Source organism: Grampus griseus (genome assembly GCF_964374135.1).
Source record: "Grampus griseus genome assembly, chromosome: 20".
In the NCBI taxonomy this organism is placed as follows: Eukaryota; Metazoa; Chordata; class Mammalia; order Artiodactyla; family Delphinidae; genus Grampus; species Grampus griseus.
Window position 1 is genome coordinate 29,774,615 of NC_139014.1, and position 27,812 is coordinate 29,802,426.

Consider the following 27,812-nt stretch of genomic DNA (forward strand, 5'->3'; position numbering starts at 1 on the left):
ATTGAGTTATTTGTAGTGAGGTGGATGGACCTAGAGTCTGTCATACAGAGTAAAGTAAGTCAGAAAGAGAAAACAAATACTGTACGCTAACACATATATATGGAATCTAAAAAAAAAAAATGGTTCTAAAGAACCTAGGGGCAGGACAGGAATAAAGACACAGACGTAGAGAATGGATCTGAGGACACAGGGAGGGGGAAGGGTAAGCTGGGACGAAGTAAGAGAGTGGCACTGACATATATACACTACCAAATGTAAAACAGATAGCTAGTGGGAAGCAGCCGCATAGCACAGGGAGATCAGCTCGGTGCTTTGTGACCACCTAGAGGGGTGGGATAGGGAGGGTGGGAGGGAGATGCAAGAGGGAGGAGATATGGGGATATATGTATATGTATAGCTGATTCACTTTGTTATACAGCAGAAACTAATACAACAATGTAAAGCAATTAGACTCCAATAAAGATGTTAAAAAAAAAAAAAGAAAAAAAAATTTGGAGCATCATGAATACCCCCACCCCAAATGTAGATACACATTTCTCATGTGTGTATACATACAAATACAAATTCCACACATACACATCCATGCATACACACCACTCTCACCAGCAATATATTAGTATTTCTTTGAGTAAGCTGTATTCCACATAATCTACTTAATAGTTCCATTTTTGTGGATTTCTCATCAAATATAATCACCTTTAAAAAAATCTAATATAAGTAAAGATGGGAGAAATATAGGCTCTTAAGTTTTGTTCCTTTTTACATTTGCATTACAAATATTATGTTCAACCCATGATTTCTTTGCAGGAATCTTTTTTTTCATTTTAAACAAGAAGTTTATTTAAACTTGACTTGAAGGGAAAACTACCTAGGATTCATTTCTTTTAGAGTAATTTATCCCTACTTAAAGACAGATTGTAACATGTAACATGTAACAGCTACATACAAAGAAGTTGTAAAATTGTCCTTTGTTTTACAATGATAAATGAAAAACATTAAAATTCTCCAATCGAACAAGGTATGCAAGAATTTTTATGTTGTTCTTTTTTTGTTAAACAGTGAGAGCAAAATAACTTACCGGAATATAAAGATAAGAGCTGATGAGCATGCCACTAATGGAGAAAAGGGGGTATCTTCACAGAACCAGTATTTTTCCCCATTCCATCTCCATCTGATGTCGATCAAAACATACCATTGGCCATTTACTTTAAAAAAAATGCAATATGCTTGTATACCGTTTACTTTACATACAATAAAGGAATGGAGAAGGGGAAAATGAAAGAATAGAGAAACTATATAGCAGGAGTCAGGATGTGATGGAATCCAATTGCGGTTTTCTAATTGAGAATGTCTTCTTGGTCTGGAGGAACAATTCTGGAGTAAAGTAGCAGGTTCCCTTTTTAGTAGACACCTCCCGTCTGCTGCTGGAACACATCTATTGTATCTTCATCCTCCATTTTCAGCTGTGCAGGTGTGTCTGTTTCACTGATTGGCTGCCCATCAAATCGGAATCTGATCTGCCTCATTGACAAACCCTGTTGTTCACAATAGGCTCTCATTAGTTTACTAAGTGGTGTATGCCTCTTAATCTTAAACTGCACCACAGAACCATCCTGCCTCATCAAATTATTATGATCGTTGTTGTCAGTCTTGACTCCTTCCTTGGGCTTTTCGTCGGCCATGGCGAGCAACAGTCTCCTCAGGAATGCTTCACGAATTTGCGTGTCATCTTTGTGCAGGGCCATGCTAATCTTCTGTATCCTTCCAATTTCAGTATATGTGCTGTCAAAGCAAGCACTTTGCAGGAATCTTTAAAGTCAACTGTCTATTTTGTAAGGGCTAATTTTGTTAGAACCAGTAAATATAATCAATGAATCAATTTAATGAGAGCAGGTAAACAAATAATTCATAATGTTCTGAAAATTGGAGTAAGGGTGCCACTGTCAACTCTTCTAAGCTAAGAAACTTGCACTTCATCAGGATACCTCATTTACCACGTCTGACATGAAGTCAGTTGTCGTACAGAACAAGCTGCCAACCTCAATCAATATATCAAATATTACTAGCACCTAACTTCATTATTTTTTTTTGGCCACACCGTGTGTCTTGCAGGATATCTTAGTTCCCCCACCAGGGACTCAACCCAGGCCACGGCAGTGAAAGTACTGAGTCCTAACCACTGGTCAGCCAGGGAATTCCCTTAAGTTCATATTTTGTATACAAGGAAAAAGACTTTAATATTTTATTCCTTCACTGAAATGGATTATTTTGGGTACACCTTATTTTGAAGACCATTAGTCAAGTAAAAGATATATAAATATTCGTGGACAAAAAAATAATAAACAAGTGCTACAAAAGGAGTAAGCACTGGGTATTCTGTAAGAGGATGTGGAAGAGACACCTAACTCATTTTGAGTGTGAGGTTGGTGAACAAAGGAAGTGACGTTAGATGGAGACCTAAAGAATGGGTAAGAGATTGGACTGGGTGAGGTGAGGGTGGGATAGCATGGTAGCTCAAGAAGAAGGAATAGTATGTTATGTCCAAAGGTGCAGAGGTAAGAGCAAACACAACACATTCAAACTAATATATTAATAGTCTAAAACAGCTGAAGTGTAGCTTCTAGAGGTGGGATGGACTGGGTGGATAGTGATTCAGGGATGAGGCTGATAAGATTATAAAGCTTTGTTTGGATTTTATCTGGAGGGCAATGGAGAAATAGGTGATGAAGGTGTACAGTAAATAATTGGCTTTGCCCAAAGAGAGGTCTGGCCTTTGTCCTCAGCTCCTGGGAGTAACCTCTAAATCCCTATTTCTAAAGTAATAGGATTGTCTTCGTTATTCGGGTGGGCCCCTTGGATCACATGGTATCAGCCTGAGGGGAGACTGGAAACTAAGTTCAACCATGTGAGCAATCAATCAGTAAGTCCCAATAAAAACTCTGGACACTGCAGCTCAGGTGAGCTTCTTGGGTTGGCAATACTCCATGAGAGAGAAACACATTGCTGAGGACAGTGGAAGCTTCACATTTGAAACCCTTCTAGATAGCACCTCATGCATCCCGTCCTTCGGCTGGTTCTAATTTGTATCTTTTCCTTATAATGAACCATAATCCATTAATATAATAGCTTTCAGCGAGTTCTTTCTAGTGAATTATCAAATCTGGAGGTGTTTTTGAGAAACCCCAAACTTACAGTCAGTGTCAGAAGTGAGGGTGGTCTTGTGTGGACTCTTCCCTCTAACTTTGTATTTAGACCCTAACTCCTTGCAAACTTCTGCCTCAGGCAGACCTGGCTTTCTGGAGGACTGTGCCTTTGACCTCACAGTTTGGCTAACTCCACGGAAAGAGTAAAAATGTTTAAGCAGTGGGTGATAATTAGTCAATCTACATAATCTAGACTCTAGAGGAATCACTTTGGCTACACTGGGGAGAATATATTGGAGAAGAGTAAGACTGGGAAGAGATGACAATAACAGTGGGGATGGTGAAGGACATATTTATGAGATATTTATAAGGCAAAATTTGACTGAATGTGAGGGTGAGAGAAGGAGAAATCAGGGATGAACCGACCAAAAAGAGAATTAGGTTTTAGTTTTGTCTTCTGCAGGGGGGAGAGAGGGAGTTGGAGGATTAAATTCAGTTTTGGACAGTTTGAGAAGATACTTAGACATCTAGATAGAGCCATTCAATTAGCAGTCAAAGCAGGGACGGAGACAGTCAGGAGCCATTAGCATAACTACAATAACCAAAATCATGGGAGAGATTGATGTTGACTATAGACAAATAAGTCAACCGCACTTGAAAAGGCCAAGGACCAGGACTTCCCTGGTGGCGCAGTAGATGAGACTCCGCGCTCCCAATGCAGGGGGCCGGGGTTCCATCCTTGGTCAGGGAACTAGACCCCACATGCATGCCGCAACCAAGAGTTCACATGCCACAACTAAGGTGCCTGCATGCTGCAACTAAGGAGCCCACTTGCCACAAGTAAGGAGCTGGCAAGCTGCAACTAAGGAGCCCAAGTGCCACAACTAAGGAGCCCACCTGCTGCAACTAAGAGCCAGTGCAACCAAATACATAAATATTTTTTTTAAAAAAAAAGAAAGAAAGAAAAGACCAAGGACCAAATACCAATATAAAAGGGTGAGGCAGAGTATTAAAAGCTCACAGAGAAGTGGCAGCCCGAGAGGTAGAAGAAAAACCTGAAAAGTATGGCTTACACTGAATGGTTGGTATTTATTTTCTTCTTTTTGCTACTTCTTACTACCTTTTAATAAGAAAAAAAGGTACTCTAAATGAGTAGCATAACTTGCATCCATGTATTTTTCCATATATATACACAGACAAAGCTTAATGGTTTTCTAACCTATCTCAAAGTCATTAATGAGTCACATAACTCAATATAACTGAATTATTAGTATCTATAAACAATGATTTTCTTTTCCAAGCCATTTTTAAAGTGCCCACCCTCATTACTACTGTAAACCTTCTGTACGTACTTAACTTTGTCAGGCTGCTGGGACATCTGTCTCCCCCCTTGAGAAGTCCAACCCAGACTAAATGAATAACTGAGGAAAAAACTGCTCTAAAAACGTAATGACATATAGCTCTAATAAAGACTTCAGAGTATTTGTTTCTTCTGGGTTAAAACAAATAGATTTATCCCCAGTAAAATATAGAGAAACAGAATACAGTATTGACCCATGTAGCCTAGCCAAGGTTATTCATATCTGCTACAAGATCAGCTGTAAATTTTATTGGCAAATTATTTCAAAGCTATAAAATATCTCACCTCCACCTTTTCAAAGAGATTCATTAACCTCAGAAATCCTAATATTATATCATTAGAAAGTATTTATTTTAATCTCTTGGGGGGCATTTTAGTTTAAAGGAGTAAAGGAGATAATTTTTATACTAACAGCTAAAGGTTCCAAATCATTGGAATATTTTATTGACAAGTAATAGACTAATTCAGTGATACAGTTCTAAAGTATTGCATGAATTTATTATTGATTCTTAAGGTTTAATTAGTTGAAACAAAATTGTTTAAATGGTCCTTTATAAAAAGTATTTAGGGGGGCTCCCTGGTGTCGCAGTGGTTAAGAATCTGCCTGCCAGTGCAGGGGACACAGGTTCGAGCCCTGGTCTGGGAAGATCCCATATGCCACAGAGCAACGAAGGCCGTGTGCCACAATTACTGAGCCTGCGCTCTAGAGCCCGCGGGCCACAACTACTGAAGCCTGCGCACCTAGAGCCCGTGCGCCTAGAGCCCGTGCTCTACAACAAGAGAAGCCACCGCATGAGAAGCCCGCGCATCACAACGAAGAGTAGTCCCCGCTCACAGCAACTAGAGAAAGCCCAGGCAGAGCAACGAAGACCCAACGCAGCCAAAAATAAATAAATTAAATAAATTTTTTTTAAAAAAGTACTTACAGTCCACAACAGACATCTTTCTCATCCAAGGGGATTTTTACCATTTTGAATTATTTTTCTTTCAAAATGTTACATGTTTATATCTAGCAGAGAAATATCTAAGTACATATTTCCTATTTTGAAGGCTAACGGCAAAATTCTATCCCAAACACTGAAAAACTTTTAAGTTGCTAATTATAACCATATTTTGTCCATTCAAACCTTGATCCTTTACTTATCTAAGTAACTGCTTATCTCAAGCTAATCCTAAACTTTGTGCTTACCAAAATGAAGAATGATAAATATATCTGTTCTTATTCTAAAACCTCTGAGAGAAGCAAAATAGTGAGAAAAACATTCACTATATTTTTAAAAGTAAAATTTCAGCCAGTGTATACATAAACAGTATTGAGAAGGTAAGCACCCTTTTTTTCTTCAGCGAACCTCAGTCTGTTTAGCAGTTTCATACTGTATATTTCTAAAATACTAACAGAAAAAAAACACGCTAGAAACTTATGAAACTGTTATTATACGCAGTGTTATTTTCTTCTTACATTAGTCCCAACTGTGAAATTGGTGAATATATATTTCAGGTAACTTCATTTAAGAATTTTACCACTATTTGACAAGCATGACAGAGCTTTTAAAGAATATTAAGAATTCCCAAAATAAACAGAGTGGGTATTTGAGAAAATATTTTGGGAAAAAAAAATCTTCACCTTCTCCAAATTAGCAATTCCAACATATCCCTAATCAGAATTATTTCAAAGTATTTCCTAGGAAATTTGACAACCCAACATTTCAAATATGTCAGAGAGTTCTGAGGTTCAGAGATTATGGAAATGTTGGAATCATTTGTACATAATTTGTCATTTCTGAATCTGGATCCTCAGTTCTCTCATCTGTAAAATAAAGCGAACAGGAAAATGATCTCTCTCTCCAATGTTCCAGTCTTGATTCTTGTGGCTAAGTGATATGATTTTCCTTTATAAATAATAAAATAAAAAATAAAAGCATTAAAAGTATGTGTTTTTAAACTGTGAGACTTTGGGGTTTGTTTGTTTGTTTTTAATCTGTTAAGGACCTTGAAGATACTTTACATAAACAAGCCAGCCATTTTATATCTGAATAAAAATAGGTTAATAGCTTCTGCACAAAACAGTATATATGATGAAATCTCTGATTTAAGGTGAAATAATGTTTTCCAACTTTAATTTTGCTAGTTTTACTTCAAATCTAAACTTCTGTTCTCAATTAGATGGCCATTTTATAATTTAAATACTTTTCTAGTTTATACATGTATTGAAAATCTTGCTTCCTTTCCATGTGGAAAAACACACATCTACTTACCATCATCTTTTATATAGATTTCATTTTTTAAAAAACTTTGGCACATGTTCAAAGTTGTTCTAAAGTAATGACTCTTTTTTTAAAAATGGACCTTCTCTAATATTTAAATGTGTGTTTCTTTAATTCTGCAACTGCATTTGTAAAGGTAAGAACTGTCAAAATAGAATTAGTCTGATGCTGAGATACACCCTTCCACTTTGGTAAACGTTTCCGTTTTATTTTAAGCAGGAAGTCTTAAGTGTCTTTATATAGTATTAAAAATGACATTTCATACGCCTTTTTCTATGATACTTTACAAACACTAGGAAGAAATACTCTAAGATGTTAATACTGTTTATATCTGGGTAGTGGTATTACATGCCATTTTATCTTTTACATTTCCCCAAAAGCATTATTACTTTGGTAACCAGATAGTATTTTAAAATTAAATTTTAAATAGAGTGTAAAGTGTGGGACATCAACACGGTCCACTTCTACAGCAGACATTTAAATACTTTTTCCCTACTGACAAGCCTCTGTTTTAACAGGAAGAGTGATTTGATCAGGTGTCTGTTAGGTTGGATAAAGACAAAACATTTACTTTCCAGGTCCTTCTCTTAATCTAAGTTTTTGAGAAGATCCAAGAAGTGAATTTAACTGCAATGAATCTTGCAGTAGTAAACTTTCTGAGGGGTACAGAGTAACACCTTTCATTACAACTATCAGCAGAATAGGGAAAGACTCCCCAGGTTTACCAGTGTTCTCGGAAACTTGTTCGTATTCTCCTTTGTCATTATTTCAGAACAATTCCATTTAGAAAGAAAAGCAATTGTAAACTTTCTATTTCAAGCCCATAAAAACTGGGATGAAACGAAAAGCCTTGACCTTTCTATTTTAGACTTTCATCTGTGTAGCTAAGCCACCTGCTTTCTCTCCCCTACCCCATCTACTTAATGGACTGAAAATACTGCACCTAATTGCAATTTTATCAAACCAGCCAGAGTTTTCCACTTTAACGAATTACAACTGTCTTTCACCTGAAGGCTCGCATGTAAAATTTTGCTCACTCGTCCCTCCCAATTCCTTCCCACCTCCCTCAACTGTGAGTTATCAAATGTCGTTAGACGAAGATACTAGGCTTCCATGTATTAAGCCATCTACACTTTCAACACCGAGAGCCCGACAGAAAATCTAGTCCAGTCTCTCCTCCTGTGGATCTGGGGCTGGGATTATCATCTTTGTTGCGGTTACGCAGGAAGCACCTAGCAGCTCTGCCTAGAAAGGAGTCCCGTCTCTCCGCCGCCAAACAACACGGGACTCAGGCTGGGAACAGGCAGACCCGGGTGGGAAGAAACCTCCAGGAGGAAGAAGAGAGCTGGGAAGAGGGAGCTCTCAAGACTGGAAGGAAGGACCTTGCAAGGCACGAAGGGGAAAGGGTGTGTGAAGTGGAGCAAGAAGTGGGCGGCAGGGGAGAAGCGGGAAGCAGGGGACGGCGCCCGGCGGAAGGGCGCGGGGGGCGGCTCCCGGGCCGGGTAGGAGGCGCGGGGGCCGCGGCTGGCGTGGGCAGCTCGCAGACAACAGCCCAAGTCCGAGCAGCGGGGGCGCTTTCAACCGCGCCAGGCGCCAGCGTTGGGGGGGGGGGGGGGCATGAAGAGCGGAAAGAGCAGTTTGAGGGGCCGAGGGAGTCGCGTCGAGGCCGGCGAGGCGGGGACAGCGGGCCCACCCCCAACCAAGCCCCGCTACTTAACTATTTGTAGAGCTGCTGCAGGCACAGGTCCAGGCTCTCGCCCTCCACCTCCTCGCGGGTGATGCGCTCCGACAGCGGCCGCGGGAGCGGGGGCAGCGGCGGCAGCTGGGGCTGCGGCGGCGGTGGCACGGCCGACTGCCCCCGGGATGCCGCCGCCTCTTCCTCCTCGCCCTCCGCCGCCACCACCTCCTCCTCGGGCTCGGGGTCTTGCTCCTGCTCTTGCTCCCCCTCCTCCGTCGCGGCTACAGTGGCCGCCTCCTCCCCGGGTTCCTCAACCGAAGCCTCGGGCGCCTCAGCCGCTACCAGTTCGGGCTCGGGCTCGGGCTCCGACTCGGGTTCGGGTTCCGGCTCGGGCTCGCCGCCGCCGCACGGTCCGCGAAACTCGCCCAAGAATAGCTCCAGGAAGCGCCGGTAAGTTTTCTCCTCGGGGCTGCAGCCGGCCATCGCTGCTCATGCCCCGGAGCCGACCGGGAAGTGGGTGGGGGAAGCCCAGGAAGGGGAGGGGGCTGCTCGCGAGCCTCGGGATCCTGCAAGGGCGGTTAACTGCCGCACCGGCACGAGCTATCAGCACTAGGTTCCTCGGAGAGGGCTCCCGCAGGCGTGCGCGTCGCCGAGCCCGGACGTGCGCGGCCCGGGGGCGGGGGCGGAGCGCGCTGCCCCTCTCTGGTCTGGAGGGAAAGTTGGTCGCGGGCGCGCGCGCGGGGTCCAGCGACGGCCCACCCTCTAGCCCTACGAAGAGCTCAGCCCACGCTGCCTAGAGACTGTCGCCATGGCAACCGGCTCTAATTAAGAATTTCAGGTTCCCTCCCGTCGAGTCCGCGGAGTCGAAAGGGCACTCGACTTGTCCCCTCTCCAACTCTGAATGTCTTCATTGTATGCATATCCTAACCTCAAGTGGATAAGACCGAACTAAGACATCTCCAGGTCTAGCTGTTGGTTCCCACTTGGATTCAGTTTTCCTTATCTGTCCTGCCTTGCTTTAGGGTGCTTATCTGTTGAAAGATACCACAGTGTGAACACCTTTTGTTGTTGATGACACTAATTTAATAGTTTGCGGGGGGAAGGCATCCAACACCTACCAAGTGGTAGTTTCCTTTGCCTACATTCTCTCATTTGATTCTGTGAAGAAAGTGGTGTTATCCTCATTTCTCAAAAAGAGGAAACAGGATTAAGTACACTCCTTTTTTTTTTAACATTTATTTATTTATTTGGCTGCCCGGTCGCGTGCAGGATCTTTTAGCTGCGGCAGGTGGGGTGGAACCCGGGCCCCCTGCACTGGGAGCACGAAGTCTTAGCCACTGGACCACCAGGGAAGTCCCTAAGTACATTTCCTCTTTTCAAGGTGTCAAAGCTACTAGCCATGGCATTGGAATTAGAACCCAGGTTGTAAGCTTCCAAAGCCTGTCTAGACCCTTTTTCCTGTACTCTTCTCTGCCTCTGAAGATTCCACAGTGTAATAATACGTCTATAAAGCCTTATTTTTAAAAGGCTTTATAGTTTACGAGTCATTTTCATCCCTTTAATCCTTACAATAGTGCCTCAAGTTAGAAGATACTACCATGATTCCATTTTATAGATGAGAAAACTGAGACTTAAATACATTGCGACTTTGCTCAAGGTCACACGCAAGTGATGTAACAAGGACTAAATCCAGGTCTTTCCACTGCAAAGCCATCAGTTTTCCAGCACACCAAGACACCCTTCTTTAGTGTCTGTGTAATATATATTAGACTTTATTACATAATATGTATTTTTTGGTACATTTTGTTTGCTCTTCTTCCCCATCCCCCTGAGCCTTTTTCTTTTGTAGATTGAAACTGGAAGAACTTTAAATTATTCTAATTTTCTTACCAAACTACACACAAACCTACTATTTTTAAGCCTTACTGAGGGGGGTGGGAGAGGGAGAAGCTGTGTTGTTATACAGCTGTATAGATGACAGCATCATTACTGCATACTGCCATGTCCACGGCAACATACAATTCAGCAAAAATATAGTGATTCTTTCTCTACTTTGAAAAACATGTTCACAAAATATCCACCCCATCCTCTCCATTTATTGTTTCTGGGTTTCAGTTGGATTTAGGGTCTGAAATACCATTTCTAGTCAGTTATTAATGGCAGAAGGAGTCTCCCTGCCAACTGTTTTCATATAATACTGTATTCTAAATCCCTGACGTGATACCGTTATTTTAAGAGTAAATGGGTTGATCTCACTAATGTACATTATGGCATCATGTAAAATAGACATCCGTTCTCTCCTAGCTTGAGAATAATTAATACACGATAGAAAGCGTATAGTGAGTAATGCACATGAGTCCTCTGTAACTACTTATTTTTGTCTCAAAAGTAAATGGAAAGACCTAATAAATAAGTCTGTTTCCAGACAAGCTAAATGTATTTATACGTGTTTTGTTTAAAACATCACCAGTGTAGAGCAACTTCTTTATGAGATGCCAAGATAGTCTCTAAATTCCTCATTTGTCTTTGTTTTCAATCCACCTGTTCATTTCCGTTTCAGAATGTCTAGAAAAGATTGACAAAACTTATAAGGCTGCAAAACATCAAAATGTCCACAATTTTACATTCCAGCAACTATTTAATATCTCAGAATTTGACATGATGACATTTAGTTCAAGAGTACATAGCTGTCAACTGTAACAATTCACATCAAGCTACACCTTCCTATTTTGTAATGTAGTTGCCCCCCTCACCTAGGTGGCATTCATTTGTGACATTAATTTATGACTCAACCCACATATCAAAGGGAAGTGTTATATGTTGGGGAAACATTACTACTAAAAGAAAAAGGCTACACCTCCACATTACTATAAATGAGAGGTGTGTTTGCTTAGTTTAATAAAGATATTTCTTTACAAAAGATCAGTATGGATCCTATTGCATCCATTTGACAGAGTAGCTTTGCCAGAAGGTTGCTGACAGCAGTGCTGGGATCTCAGAGCAGCTGTGTAAGATGATTTTGCCATCGTCAAGAAGTCTTTTTAGTCATTATTTTGCATTGCTTTACTTTCCTCTTCAGTTCCTCTCCTCTTATACTTCCCTAATCCCCTTTCTTGCTGTCTATTTTAAAATATTGAGCTATAAAAGACATATGTATTAAGTGTTTTTAAGTTTTTTTTTTTTGAGATTTGTCATAAGAATTGTTCTCCCTCTAACCCTTAGCTCTTTGGAGGAAATGCACATGTTCTTTCATTGACATTCATTGTAATGATGATATTTATAATATTAAAGAGGGGAATTCCCTGGTGGTCCAGTGACTGGGACTCAGTGCTTTCACTGCCAAGGGCCCAGGCTCAATCCCTGGTCAGGGAACTAAGATCCCACAAGCCGCACAGTGCGGCCAAAAGAATAAAAATTTAAAAAATAAAAAAGATTAAAGAGAATTGTTGAGTTGGGCAGTTTCTTATATGACCCAGTAATCCCTCTCCCAAATATTTACCCACAAGAAATGAAAACACATCCACCAAACACATACACAGATACACATCACCAAAAAAACCTTGTATATAAATGTTTTCAATAACTTTATTCATAACAGCTCAAACTTGGAAATAACCCACATGTCCATCAGTAGATGAACGGATAAACAAATTAGAGTATATTCATACAATGGACTACAACTCAGCAAAAAAAAAAAAAAATCAACTACTGATAAACACAAAAACGTGGGTGAATCTCAAAAACATGCTGAGTAAAAACAATCCAGGAGCAGAAGAGTACATACTCCACGATTCCATTTATATGAAATTCTAGAATAGGCAAAACTATAGTAACAAAAAGCAGATTAGTGATTGCCTAGGACTGATGTGGGGTGGATGATTCATGGCAAAGGATTAAGACAGAATTTTGTGGGGGTGATTAGAATGTTTGATGTCTTGACTGGGTGGTTATATAGGTGTATTTGTCAAAAATAATCAAAGTGTACATTTTAAATAAGTGTATTGTATGTAAATTATACCTCAATAAAGTTGATTTTTAAAGTTAAAAAGAATTGACTACTGTTTAGTCTTTTTGTTCTCATATCCATTCCTTCTCCTACCTTGCTCTCCTCTGTATTGTAGAGATACTGACTCTTTCAAGCTGCATTCACCAGGTTCCTTGACAGCTGACTTCCAGTTGAGATTTGCCCAGTGGGCGACATCGGCAGGAAATTGGAAGGTGGAAGGAAAGGAAAAAAGCCAAGATATTTCTTCCCTGTCCCCTACCTCAGTCCTAATGCTTGCTGCATCTCCTTTATAGCTTTGCTCCCTCTAAACCTGTCCATTGGAATTCCAGCTTTTGTCTGTGACACCAGTCCCTGAGCTCCAGAAACATCATCTTCTTCCATTTGTCCATCAGCCTAGCGATGGTAGCTGGTTTTAGCTTCCTAATCTTGCCTGCTATGGACTGAATATTTGTGTTCTCCAAAAATTCATGTGTTTAAATCCAAACCCCCAAAGTGAAGGTATTAGGAGGTGGGGCCTTTGGGAAGTGATTAGGTTATGAGGGCACAGCCCTCATGAATGGGATTAGTGCCATTAAAGATGAGGTCCGGGCTTCCCAGGTGGCGCAGTGGTTGAGAGTCTGCCTGCTGATGCAGGGGACACGGGTTCGTGCCCCGGTCCGGGAAGATCCCACATGCCGCGGAGCGGCTAGGCCCGTGAGTCATGGCTGCTGAGCCTGCGCGTCCGGAGCCTGTGCTCTGCAACGGGAGAGGCCACAACAGTGAAAGGACCGCATACTGAAAAGAAAAAAAAAAAAAAGATGAGGTCCAACCACCTAGAGGGGTGGGATAGGGAGGGTGGGAGGGAGGGAGACACAAGAGGGAAGAGATATGGGGATATATGTGTATGTATAGCTGATTCACTTTGTTGTAAAGCAAAAACTAACACACCATTGTAAAGCAATTATACTCCAATAAAGATGTTAAAAAAAAAAAAATGAGGTCCAAGAGAGACCCCTCTCCTTTCTAAATGTGAGAACACAGTAAAAAGCCTGCTGTCTGTGCCAGACACTGAATCTGCCAGAACGCTGTTCATGGAACTCCTAGCCTCCAGAACTGTGAGAAATAAATTCCTGTTGTTTATAAGCCACCATATTTATGGTTTTTTTGTTTTAGCAGCCCAACCAGACTAAGACACTGCCTCACCTTCCCCTTTTGGCTTTTTAGCTCTTCTATCACTTGTGTAACCAATTTCCTGTATTCTATTCCCTCTGTTTTCTTAACTGGATCTCAATTGACACAATAACAAATAATACTTTAAAGAATGATAAAATATATATATAAAAGAACTTAAATGGACCAAGCTGACATTAAAGCAAGTTTAGGTCTTCAAAGGTACTACTCGAACACTGAGTTTACTTGAAGTCAGCAGTAAATGATTTCCTGGAATTAAAAATTATGAATAGGCTGCTAGTGGTTCAAGGGTAAGGAGGGAAGGATGAATAGGTAGAACATGGGATTTTTAGGGAAGCAAAGACTATTCTGTATGATACTACAATGGTGGATACAAATCATTAGACATTTGTCAAAAGCCATAGAACATACAACACAGAGTGATTCCTAGTGTAAACTATGTACTTTGGTTAATAATAATGTATCAATATTGGCTCATCAGTTGTAACAAATGTACCTCACTAGTGTAAGATGTTAATAATTGGGGAAACTGTGAGAGGGACTTACATATATCTCTGGTCTAGTGCCTAGGCAAATGTTTAAGGCTAGGCCTAATGACGAATGTTATATTGCAAATATAAAACTGTGTAATTTCTCATTCATATTTTTTCAATTGATGGAACGATAACTAATATATAAGTACTTTTTAAGATATACATATTTTTTTATTTATTTTTAGCTCCTTTGGGTCTTTGTTGCTGCGCGGGCTTTCTCTAGTTGCGGTGAGCGGGGGCTACCCTTCGTTGCAGTGCACGGGCTTCTTATTGTCGTGGCTTCTCTTGTTGTGGAGCACAGGCTCCAGGCACGCAGGCTTCAGTAGCTGTGGCATGTGGGCTCAGTAGTTGTGGCCTGCGGGCTCTAGAGCTCAGGCTCAGTAATTGTGGCGCACGGGATTAGTTGCTCCGCAGCATGTGGGATCTTCCCGGACTAGAGCTCGAACCCGTGTCCCTTGCATCGGCAGGCAGATTCTTAACCACTGCACCACCAGGGAAGCCCACTTTTAAAGATATTAATTCGATTGTGTTGTCAAACTGACTTGTAGGGAGCAAGAGAATACCTGTCAACTGAAAAAACTGAGCACATAAATGTTTTCAAATAAGAACATCTTCCTCCTTTCTTCTCAATATACCCTACCTACATCCTCTACATCCTAGATTAATATTATAACTTTTAAATCATATCCATTTGCTGCCAAAAATATTACTGCTATATTACTGTTTATTCCTCTTCTCTTGATGGCTAATATGTTCATACTGCAGCAAGAGTCCACAGGTGTCAAAATTAAAAATCACATCAGGTAATAACAGGTCCACATGCACTATTTTCATCAGTTTTAAAAAGCAAAGAAGTCCCCAAAACAGGTTCTAACTTTTTTCTTAATGTTTTAACCATTAATGATAACAATCTTTTTTTAATCTTGCTTAGTTCTTTGAGGAATAAAAAAAAATTAACTTATTATGACATGCTTATGAAATAGGAAGAGGGCAGGTGTTGATGGTAATTTCTGATGAGGATACTATAAATGGCAAAGATGTAATATATTCCTTCTATAATAAATGGTTCTTCTAAAATGAATTGACTCCAGGGACTTCCCTGGTAGTCCAGTGGCTAAGACTCCGTGCTCCCAATGCAGGTGGCCTGGGTTCAATCCCTGGTCAGGGAACTAGATCCCACATGTCACAACTAAGAGATTGCATGCCAGAACTAAAGATCCTGCATGCCGCAACTAAAAGATCCCACATGCCACAACTAAAGATCCCACACGCCACAACGAAGATCCCGCATGCCACAACTAAGACCCAGCACAGACAAATAAATAAATACATTTTTTAAAAATTAAAAAATAAAATGAATTGACTCAAAAAAATCCACTTCAACATTTTGCTACTAGTTTTCACTTTACAAAAACCAAAAAGCACTTTATGGTGGTTAAAAAAACCTATATTATCTAATTTTTTTTTAATTAATTAATTTATTTATTTTTGTCTGCATTGCGTCTTGCTGTGCGTGGGCTTTCTCTAGTTGTGGAGAGTGGGGGCTACTCTTCATTGCGGCGCACGGGCTTCTCATTGCGGTGGCTTCTCTTGTTGCGGAGCATTGGCTTTAGGCGCGCGGGCTTCAGTAGTTATAGCACGCGGGCTCAGTAGTTATAGCACGCGGGCTCAGTAGTTGTGCCTCACGGGCTCTAGAGCGCAGGCTCAGTAGTTGTGGCACACGGGCTTAGCTGCTCCACAGCATGTGGGATCTTCCAGGACCAGGGCTCGAACCCGTGTCCCCTGCATTGGCAGGTGGATTCTTAACCACTGCGCCACAAGGGAAGCCCTAATTCCCTTTATATATTTACTTAGAATAAATACATGCAAGAATTGAGTGATATTGATCATGTTCTCTTTTAGTCAGCAGATGCCTATTACCCACTCTGGAGCATTCATCAAAAAGTCCAACTGCTTTTTTATTTTATTTTATTTTATTTTGCCAACTGCTTTTTTAAATGAAAAGGAAGCAGACAACTAAATATGAAAACTCCACACAAAGGTGTCTCCTATGCTCAGATAATACCAGACACTTTATTCTTCATTGAGTGTGGAGCTGATGGAATTGAGCCACAGTGACATTTGTGACTAGAGGGGAAGATGGAAACGATTCCATTAACCTAGAGTGCTGTAACATATGGTAATCATAAGTGGTAGAATAGCTGGGTTGGACAAGGGTAAAGTAAGCCATGTGGCACAGACATTACCAATTACCACACATGGTAACCATGCTGATACAATGTAGCTTCTCCAGAAAGGAAATGATTTGGGCATATGAATTGGTTTTCTGGCTTATGAAAGAGTGATCTATAAATGACATATCTGGCACCAATATAGCACATGTGGTTTCCAGTAATTTTGCAAGTTGGGGCTATTAAGATTTGAAGAACCTCCATATACCTGAATGCATGCAGTTATTTGCACAATGTATTGCAGTTATTTGCACAAAGGCAGCAAATCAATATTTATGCAAAATGAACTTGGGTCATTCATATATAAAATTATTTTTCAAGTATCTTTTTTAAGTGTCACATAAAATCCTGGAATTTTGTATCTCTGAAAAAATAATTTTATGACTGTTTAAGGTATAAAGTTTATGGTCATGGCAAAAGTTCAAGATTAGCTCTAAACTGTACTGGGAGATGGAATTACATTTGTTCCAAATATTGGCAAAAATATTGATTTTTGAAAGAAACATGATGAAAACTGTGTTTTAAGAAAATTAATATACAAATATTCTTTCAGAAGAAACACTGAAGTCTGAAAGATCAGTTGGGCAATGGAAGATAATGAGAGTACAGAAGAGAATGGTGTCAGTGGGAATGAAGATGAACACAAGAAACTAAAAGACACTCTACAGGAAGATCTGAAATTCTAAGAAGACACCTGAAGATGCAACTTAGGAAGAGCCAGTAACCCACCCAGAGAGGCTCTCAAGTGGCTATTCTGGCTATCTATTGCTGCAAAACAAACTACTGCAAAACTTAGTGGCTAAAACAAAAACGACCTAATAAGGACCTACTGTATAGCACAGGGAACTCTACTCAATACTCTATAATGGTGTGTATGGGAAAACAATCTAAAAAAGAGTGGATATATGTATATGTATAACTGATTCACTTTGCTGTACACCTGAAACTAACACAACATTGTAAATCAACTATACTCCAATAAAAATTAAAAAAAAAAAAGAACAACACTACCTGTAACTGGGAGACAAATTTGAAAACGATTAGGACAATTAAAATAGAACATTATAGGTTGAGTGTACAGCACAATAAATAAATAAGTAAATAAAACAAAAAGCACTTTACTGTATTTCACAGCTCTGTAGGTTGACTGGGCTCAGCTAGGTGGTTCTCACTTGCAGGTCTCGTGAGGTTGCAGCCTGATAGCAGTTGGTTAGGGATAAAATCATGGCTAGATGTCCAAGAGACTCACTCATATTCTACTTTTTTCCATTTATATTGAAAAAAAATTAAGCAATAAAATGACTAATATGTAAATTATTTTCAGGATATTAATTTGATTGTGTTGCCAAACTGGCAGTTGAGGCTGGCTGTTAACTGGGAGCTCAGCTGGGACCGTCAACTGTAATGCCCACACATAACGTCTCCAATGGCCTTAGGGCAATCAGAGGTCTTACACGGTAGCTTAGAGTTCCAAGATTGAGTATTTCAGTGAATAAGACAGAAGGTGTGACCTGGTGTCATAAATCAATAGCATTACTTCCGTGGTACTCTATTGGTCAAAGCAGTAATAGGCACATGTGGATACAAGAGAAGGGGACATAATATACCCCAACCTCCTGATGGGAGAAGTGTCAAAGAATTCATCTTGAAACTACCATAGTGACATTTACCTGCATGAATTTATGACAAAGTTTAGCAACTTAAACTTGGAAGCTCAGAAATTTGAGTGTTCCACAACCTAAGTGTCCATCAATGGATTATTGGATAAAGAAATTGTGGAATACATGTATATATATATATATATGCATATATACATATACATACATACAATAGAATATTATTCAGCCACAAAAAAAATGAGGAAATCCTGGGAACTTCCCTGGAGGTCCAGTGGTTAGGACTCCACAGTTCCACTGCAGGGGACACAGGTTCGATCCCTGGTCAGGGAACTAAGATCCCACATGCTGCGTGGTGTGGCCAAAAAAAGTAAAATGAGGAAATCCTGCCATTTGCAACAGCATGGATGGGCATTGAGGGCATTATGCTAAGTGAAGTAAGTCACACAGAGAAAGACAAACACTGTATGAGCTCACATATTTATAGAATCGAAAACAAACAAACCCATAGAAAATGAGATCAGATCTGAGGTTACCAGAGGCACAGTGTTGGGGAAGGGGGAATTGGAGAAAGGTGGTCAAAAAGTACAAACTTCCAGTTACAAGATGAATAAGTATCAGGGATACATGCATGATGATTATAGTTAACACTGCTATATGATATACATGAAAGTCAAGAGAGTAAATCCTAACAGTTCTCATCCCAAGGAAAAAATTTTTTTTCTTTTTGCTTTCTATTTTAATTGTATCTGTATGAGGTGATGGATGCTAACCAAACTTATTGCAGTAATCATTTTACAATATATGTAAGTCAAACCATTATGTACACCTTGAATTATGTCTCAATAAACTGGGGGAAAAAAAGAAATTTGAGTTTTCCAAACTTACTTACACGGAAGTATCTTAACTGACACTAACAAATCTCATAAGAAACTGATGTATAAAAATCACAATGACAACATATGAATTTACAATGAGAACTACTACTTCCATTGAGACCAGACAATTGTATCAATCTGGCTATAACCAAAGTACCTGGGAAATCAAACTATCAACAAATTGATAACTAACGTGCATGGGATCAGACAAGAGTTCATTTCATATTTAAAGCATCAAACCAAGAGAGCCTCATGCAACCATTTCCACAATCAGGATCAGCTATCAGGACCAATCTAAGAAGGACCCTCGTTCCCTTGAGCAGGGCTTGAGTGGTTAAACCAAAGTTAGCTCCATTTTGATCCTTTTTCTACCATACTCTATTGCTTGCCAACACTTCTGATTGACACATTTAAAGAATATGGCCCTATGCCATATTTTCCCAGGTTAGAGTTTCTAACCTAAACGTAATTGATATTTTGGGCCCAGTAATTCTTTGTTATGGGGGCCTGTAACGTACATTTTAGGATGTTTAGCAGCATACCTGATCTTTATCCACTAGATGCCAGTGGCACCTGTCCCTAGCTATTGTGATGAGCAACATATCTCCTAAATGTCCCCTGGGAGGCAAAATCACCCCAAGCTGAGAACCACTTCATTAATATAAGAGCGTGGACTCTGCAGTTAGACTTATTTTGACTTTCGGATAGGCTGTTTCCTAGTAGTATGACTTTGAGCAAGTCATAAATTAAAATGTACATTCCTTGTTTTTGGTTGCCCGGCAGCTATACCCCTTTGCTAGCAGCATCTCAATCTCTTTGAGGGAATTACCTCTCCTACACTGTATGCAGTTTTGGTAGGCCTCCTCTTGCAGAAGCCACATATAACTGTACTGACGTTTTCCCCCAGATGCTACCACATTCCGGGGTCAGACACTGACCTAAGTTATGTCAGTAGAATATTCTCTCCCCTGACTTTGAATTCTGACCAAGTAATAAGGATAGAGAAGGGTGATAGTTCATTCACCTCAGTGGGCTCCTACCATGAGACCATTCCTATGGTCCCTGCTGTCTGGGGCTCTGGAACTAATTAACTAGGTTATGTATTTCCAAGCTGGCTTTTTCTGCCTTCCTATTATTTCTGTAACATACAGTAAATGTTAGCTACTATTAGTAAGGGGTCTTGAAGATTCCATAGTTTAATCCTGAGAGCAAACTTATTTCTCTAGGGTCTTCCCTGGCGGTGCAGTGGTTAAGAATCCGCCTGCCAAAGCAGGGGACACGGGTTCGATCTCTGGTCTGGGAAGAGCCCACATGGCACAGAGCAACTAAGCCCGTATGCCACAACTACTGAGCCTGCGTGCCACAACTACTGAGCCTGTGTGCCACAACTACTGAAGCCCGCATGCCTAGAGCCCATGCTCTGCAACGAGAAGCCACTGCAATGAGAAGCCCACTCACCACAATGAACAGTGGCCCCCACTCGCTGCAACTAGAGAAAGCCCACGTGCAGCAATGAAACCCAACACAGCCAAAAAACAAACTTATTTCTCTAATTTCCAAGTTCTTAGAGTACAACTTGCTGACACTTGAGCATACCTGTTATAGAATTAATAATTTGGCAACTGACTAGATATGTAGTTATTATGAGAGTAAGTCTTTGAGAAAGGTTCTGACATTAAGAGAAATGAAGTAGAAAAAGGAAACCAATTTGGGGAAAAATGGGTTTGGTTTTATATATGTCAAATATTTGATAAAACTATGACATTGTTAATTTAAAACAGATTGCAGTGGATTTGGAGCATGGGTGATAGAGCTTAACATGTTGATTTGGGACACAAAAGAGGATTAACATGACGACTGAAATAAGGACTAGAATAATTCTTTAGAGGTTAAGAGAGAAAAGTGCACATTCAACCGGATTCTGTCACTACAAACAGAATCCAATTCTGGCTGATTAAAAAAAAATTAATATTTATTAAATAAATGAATGAATAAACCCCAAAATTCATGAAGAAAAATGCATTAGCTATAATACTACCATATTTCACTAATTGTCCTACATAGAACTTGCCTTTAGAGTTTGGCTGATATAAGATAGAATACATTGGCATTTTTCATCTAACTGCCTTCTGAGACACCTCTTACTCAGGGGCCCTTTGTCAAATTCAAAACTCAAGGCCATGGTTAACATACAAATAAATTCCAGATGGAGAGATTTAAACATAAAATTACATTTGTTTACAGTTCTCTAAGAAAAAATGGGATTATTTAATAATCATAGAATGGGAAGGTCTAAATAGGACACACAACTCAAACAAAAGTGAAAAACTGACAACATAAATATCTAATTTCTGTGAGACAAAAAAATAAGAAAAACTGGGGAAAATATCTGCCATATCACAAAGGCCTAATACCTTCCTTAATATGTAAAGAACTCTCACAGATTAAAAAGACCAACCACCCAATAAAAAAATGGACAAAAAATAAGAACAGTCAGTTCATAGAAAAGGAAACAGAGTAACTTGTAAGCAAATCAAAAAACATTCAAACTCACTTATAAAAAGAGAAAAGAACAAGAAAATGTTAATATCACACTATGAGATGTCATTTTAATAAACTTATCAAATTGGCAAAAAAGATAAAATATGATGTTAAGGGCATAAACAGCCTCTCTCAAAGAACACTGGTGGAAGTATACATTGGTAGTATCTCTGGAGGATATGTGGGCAACATCGATCAAAATTCTAAATGCACATACACTCTGACCAATTCCTTATATCCTCACGAAAAATTTGATTAATCTAAATATCTATCAATTTAAGAATGATTAAATAAAACGATATTGGTACAATGGAATATCACACAGTAATTTTTTAATTGAGAAAATTCTATATGTACCAATACAAAAATAAGGTGCAGTTTGGGTTAAGATTTAGGTGTTGAAGAAAAATTATATTTATATTTTAGATACATGGAATAGCTCTAGAAGATCACACAAGAAACTGGTAATGATGACTGCCCCCTAAAAATGAACTGAGTGACTAAGGTACAGGGGAGGAAAGAAGACTTACTTTTCACTGAATTTCAAATCTTGTGCAAATATTGCTTAGTAAAAAAAAAAAATTAAAAAATAAAATAAAAAACAAAGACCAGAAAAACATTTTTCTCTTGAAGAGCTAATGATAGCAATTATGTTTCCCATTATTAGACCAAGAGTTATATAATCAATTATGTTTTCCTCTTTGCCTTGGTTTATATAACTTAATATAAATTCTCTTTACTTTGCTACTTCACTTTTTCTCATCTGTGTTAATTTTTAAATTTTGAAAATAGGTAGAACATAATTTCCATAAGTTCTCAAGCTCTTCTGAGTGACCCCAACTTTTACATTCTCATAAAATAAGCTATATGTAAAATCACTATCTGAGTATCGATGTATTTAAAAACTCACATCTTACTATACATAACGAGAGTCAAATGGATAGCTGAAGCAAGAAAGGCCTAAGTCAATGGTGAACTAAAACTGAAAACAGGCAAAGGAATATATTGTGGTCGAAAACACATGAAATCTTGTCAACATGTTTTATGCCAAAATCAGTTCTAAGGGAGCAAAATGTTCTGTAAATTCTAACAGTAACAGTAAATTTAGGCACTGACGTTAAGCCAGCCTCTCTCCTGCAACTCAGTGGGTTTTTCTAAAACGTAATAGAACATTTCAACATCATGTCTCAAAATTGAAATGCAATATATTGGAATGGAAACCCTAGAATTATTGATTTTTAAAATTAAAAATGTGTAAATGTCACTCTTCCATATTTCCAGTATTGTTCATTTAAAGTGAATATTTAATAAACGCCTCTGCAAAAACAGAAACCACAAAATTTTGACCAATGAATTTAGCAATCATTTAGTCCTATCTTTTTTTTTTGACATCTTTATTGGAGTATAATTGCTTTACAATGGTGTGTTAGTTTCTGCTTTATAACAAAGTAAATCAGTTATACATATACATGCGTTCCCATATCTCTTCCCTCTTGCGTCTCCCTCCCTCCCATCCTCCCTATCCCACTCCTCTAGCTAGGTGGTCACAAAGCACCAAGCTGATCTCCCTGTGCCATGCAACTGCTTCCCACTAGCTATCTATTTTACGTTTGGTAGCGTATATATGTCCATGCCACTCTCTCACTTTGTCCCAGCTTACCCTTCCCCCTCCTCATATCCTCAAGTCCATTCTCTAGTAGATCTGTGTCTTTATTCACGTCTTGCCCCTAGGTTCTCCATGACCATTTTTGTTTTCTTAGATTCCATATATATGTGTTAGCATATGGTATTTGTTTTTCTCTTTCTGACTTACTTCACTCTCAATGACAGACTCTAGGTCCATCCACCTCACTACAGATAACTCAATTTCATTTCCTTTTATGGCTGAGTAATATTCCATTGTATATATGTGCCACATCTTCTTTATCCATTCATCTGTTGATGGACACTTAGGTTGCTTCCATGTCCTGTCTATTGTAAATAGAGCTGCAATGAACATTTTGGTACATGACTCTTTTTGAATTATGGTTTTCTCAGGGTATTTGCCCAGTAGTGGGATTACTGGGTCATATGGTAGTTCTATTTTTAGTTTTTTAAGGCACCTCCATACTGTTCTCCATGGTGGTGCTGAATTCTCTTAGCTTTTGCTTGTCTGTAAAGCTTTTAATTTCTCTGTCAAATCTGAATGAGATCCTTGCTGGGTAGAGTAATCTTGGTTGTAGGTTTTTCTCCTTCATCACTTTAAATATGTCCTGTCACTCCCTTCTGGCTTGCTGAGTTTCTGCTGAAAGACCAGCTGTTAACCTTATGGGCATTCCCTTGTGTGTTATTTGTTGTTTTTCCCTTGCTGCTTTTAATATTTGTTCTTTGTATTTAATTTTTGAGAGTTTGATTAATATGTGTCTTGGCAAGTTTCTCCTTGGATTTATCCTGTATGGGACTCTCTTTGCTTCCTGGACTTGATTAACTATTTCCTTTCCCATATTAGGGAAGTTTTCAACTATAATCTCTTCAAATATTTTCTCAGTCCCTTTCTTTTTCTCTTCTTCTTCTGGCACCCCTATAATTCAAATGTTGGTGTGTTTAATGTTGTCCCAGAGGTCTCTGAGACTGTCCTCAATTCTTTTAATTCTTTTTTCTTTATTCTGCTCTGCAGTAGTTATTTCCACTATTTTATCTTCCAGGTCACTTATCCGTTCTGCTGCCTCAGTTATTCTGCTATTGATCCCTTCTAGAGCATTTTTAATTTCACTTATTGTGTTCTTCATCACTGTTTGTTTGCTCTTTAGTTCTTCTAGGCCCTTGTTAAATGTTTCTTGCATTTTCTCTATTCTATTTCCAAGATTTTGGATCATCTTTACTATCATTATTCTGAATTCTTTTTCAGGTAGACTGCCTATTTCCTCTTCCTTTGTTAGGTCTGGTGGGTTTTTGCCTTGCTCCTTCATCTGCTGTGTGTTTTTCTGTCTTCTCATTTTGCTTAACTTACTGTGTTTGGGGTCTCCCTTTCGTACACTGTTCCTGTCTTGCTAGCTGTTTGGCATAGAGTGTCCAGCACTGCAGCTTGCTGGTCGTTGAGTGAAGTTGGGTCTTGGCATTGAGATGGGGATCTCTGGGAGATTTTCGCCATTTGATATTACGTGGAGTTGGGAGGTCTCTTGTGGACCAGTGTCTGAACTTGGCTCTCCCACCTCAGAATCACAGCCCTGACGCCTGGCTAGAGCACCAAGAGCCTGTCATCCACATGGCTCAGAATAAAAGGGAGAAAAATATAGAAGGAAAGAAAGAAAGAAAGAAGATAAAGTAAAACAAAATAAAAAATAATTATTAAGAAAAAAATTTTAAGAAGTAAAAAAAGCCAAACCAAAACAAAAAAAACATACAGGCAGAACCTTAGGACAAATGGTAAAAGCAAAGCTATACAGTCAAAATCACACAGAGAAGCATACACATACACACTCACAAAAAGAGAAAAAGTGAAAAAAATATATATATCTTTGCTCCCAAAGTCCACCTCCTCATTTTGGGATGATTCGTTGTCTATTCAGGTATTCCACAGATACAGGGTACATCAAGTTGATTTTCGAGATTTAATCCGCTGCTCCTGAGGCTGCTGGGAGAAATTTCCCTTTCTCTTCTTCGTTCGCACAGCTCCTGGGGTTCAGTTTTGGATTTGGCCCCGCCTCTGTGTGTAGGTTGCCTGAGGGCGTCTGTTCTTCCCTCAGACAGGATGGGGTTAAAGGAGCAGCTGATTCGGGGGCTCTGGCTCACTCAGGCCAGGGGGACGGAGGGGTACAGAGTGCGGGGCGAGCCTAGGCGGCAGAGGCCAGCATGACATTGCACCAGCCTAAGGCGCCGTGCGTTCTCCCTGGGAAGTTGTCCCTGGATCACGGGACCCTGGCAGTGGCAGGGCTACACAGGCTCCCGGGAGGGGCAGTGTGGATAGTGACCTGTGCTCGCACACAGGCTTCTTGGTGGCGGCAGCAGCAGCCTTAGCGTCCCACGCCCGTCTCTGGGGTCCGCGCTGATAGCCGCAGCTCGCGCCCATCTCGGAGCTCCTTTTAAGCGGCGTTCTTAATCCCCTCTCCTCGCGCACCAGGAAACAAAGAGGCAAGAAAAAGTCTCTTGCCTCTTCAGCAGTTCCAGACTTTTCCTGGACTCCCTCCTGGCTAGCTGTGGCGCACTAGCCCCCTTCAGGCTGTGTTCACACAGCCAACCCCACTCCTCTCCCTGGGGTCCGACCTCCGAAGCCCAAGCCTCAGCTCCCAACACCCGCCCGCCCCGGCGGGTGAGCAGACAAGCCTCTCGGGCTGGTGAGTGCTGGTCGGCCCTGATCCTCTGTGCGGGAATCTCTCCACTTTGCCCTCCGCACCCCTGTTGCTGCGCTCTCCTCCACGGCTCCAAAGCTTCCCCCCTCTGCCACCCGCAGTCTCCACCCGCGAAGGGGCTTCCTAGTGTGTGGAAACCTTTCCTCCTTCACGGCTCCCTCCCACTGGTGCAGGTCCCGTCCCTATTCTTTTGTCTGTTTTTTCTTTTTTCTTTTGCCCTACCCAGGCACCTGGGGAGTTTCTTGCCTTTTGGGAGGTCTGAGGTCTTCTGCCAGCGTTCAGTAGGTGTTCTGTAGGAGCTGTTCCACATGTAGATATATTTCTGATGTATTTGTGGAGAGGAAGGTGATCTCTACGTCTTACTCTTTCGCCATCTTGAAGCTCCTCTCAGTCCTATCTTATTTTATAAATTTTATAAGAGAAGGGCATGAGAAAATAAAGGTGTTTAAATTGACATGGCTTATTAATGTCTCGGCTGGAATTAGGATCCAGGTCTTCTGACTCTAGTCCTATCTTCTCTCTACCACATTTTATTTTAATTTTATCACTGGTAACTAGTTGTAAACATTTTAGTAAGAACATTATTAACAAGAAAAACAAAATACAGTAATTGGAGAGAAAATTAAAATAGCTGATCTGGGAAATGAAAATAAGTCTATTAGGGTTAAAATTTAAGCTACTAGGAATAGCTTGAAAATATTCCAAAGACAAATTAACTGTCCCAAACTTGATAAATAAAAATCAATAAAAGTTTCAAGAAACAAAAAGTTTACTCATATACAGTTATATTAAAACACTATTAGAAACACCCAAATGTCTATCAACAGATGAATGGATAAGCAAAATGTGGTATATACACACAATGGAATATTACATAGGCATAAAAAGGACTGAAGTTCTTCTACATGCTACAACATGGATGAACCTTGAAAACATTATGCTAAGCGAAATAAGCCAGACACAAAAGGAAAAACATTGTATGAGTCTTATCACTTATATGAAATATATATGATAAGCAAATTCATAGAAATAGAAAGTAGAGTAGAGATTACCAGGAGCTGGTGGAGGAAATAATGAAGAGTTATTGCTTAATGGGTACAGAGTCTCTGTTTGGGGTGATGAAAAGTTTTTAAAATACTGGAGGGACTTCCCTGGTGGCACAGTGGTAAAGAATCCGCCTGCCAATGCAGGGGACACGGGTTCAATCTCTGGTCAGGAAGATCCCACATGCTGCGGAGCAACTAAGCCCATGTGCCACAACTACTGAGTCCATGCACCACAAATACTGAAGCCTGCGCGCCTAGAGCCCATGATCCACAACAAGAGAAACCACTGCAATGAAAAGCCTGTGCATCGCAACGAAGAGTAGCCCCTGCTGGCCGCAACTAGAAAAAGCCCACGTGCAGCATCGAAGACCCAACACACACCCCCAAAAAATAAATAAAATAGTGGAGATGGTCCTACAACAATTAAAAATGTCACTGAATTATACACTTAAAAATGGTTAAAATGGCAAATTTTAAGTACTATTTTATCGCAATCTTAAAAAAAAAATTTTAAAGACCACTATTAAATTACCTATATTTATTTTATAATAAAAAATGTTCAGAAACACCATCCTATGCATGACCAAAGGTTCTAAATCTTATTGGAAATATTTATTCATACAAGCCGTTGTTAAATGTGTATGTGTTACGCAGTAGATGGATGGATGGATTGATGGAGGGATGGAGGGATGGATAGATGAAAAGAATGAAAGCATACAGGCCAGCCTATCACACCTAACTGACAGAGTTGCTAGAAAGATCAAATTAAATGATGTAAAAGTGTCTCAAAATCATAAGGCACTATATATTTTGTGTTACATATCTCCAAAATTGAAGCTAAAAGTGATAATACGTTGGGAAAAAATACAGTTTCAATAAAGGATAAAATGTTTGTAAAACCAAGGAAGAATTACTTTTAAAAAGTGTCTGCATGTTTTAAAAATTACAGGCATATCTCATTTTATTTTGCTTCACAGATATTATTTTTTACAAACTGAAGGTTTGTGACAACCCTTTA

At 39.8% G+C, this 27,812-nt stretch overlaps 2 protein-coding genes across 2 annotated transcripts in view; both read right to left on the reverse strand.

Annotated features, from left to right (window-relative positions):
• The window catches only part of PPM1E (protein phosphatase, Mg2+/Mn2+ dependent 1E), a gene marked incomplete at both ends in the record, with an annotated part of 186,597 nt that extends 177,669 nt beyond the window's left edge, over positions 1 to 8,928 (reverse strand). Inside the window, one exon of the mRNA XM_082678834.1 lies at positions 8,486 to 8,928. Coding sequence (XP_082534960.1) covers positions 8,486 to 8,928 — 443 coding nt within the window. The remainder of the gene's footprint in view (positions 1 to 8,485) is intronic.
• On the reverse strand, positions 1,383 to 1,683 carry LOC309838035 (small ubiquitin-related modifier 2-like). The gene has a single exon (XM_082678957.1). The coding sequence runs from the start codon at positions 1,680 to 1,682 to the stop codon at positions 1,401 to 1,403; it is 282 nt and encodes a 93-aa protein (XP_082535083.1). The 5' UTR covers position 1,683; the 3' UTR covers positions 1,383 to 1,400.
• Positions 8,929 to 27,812: the final 18,884 nt, after the last annotated feature.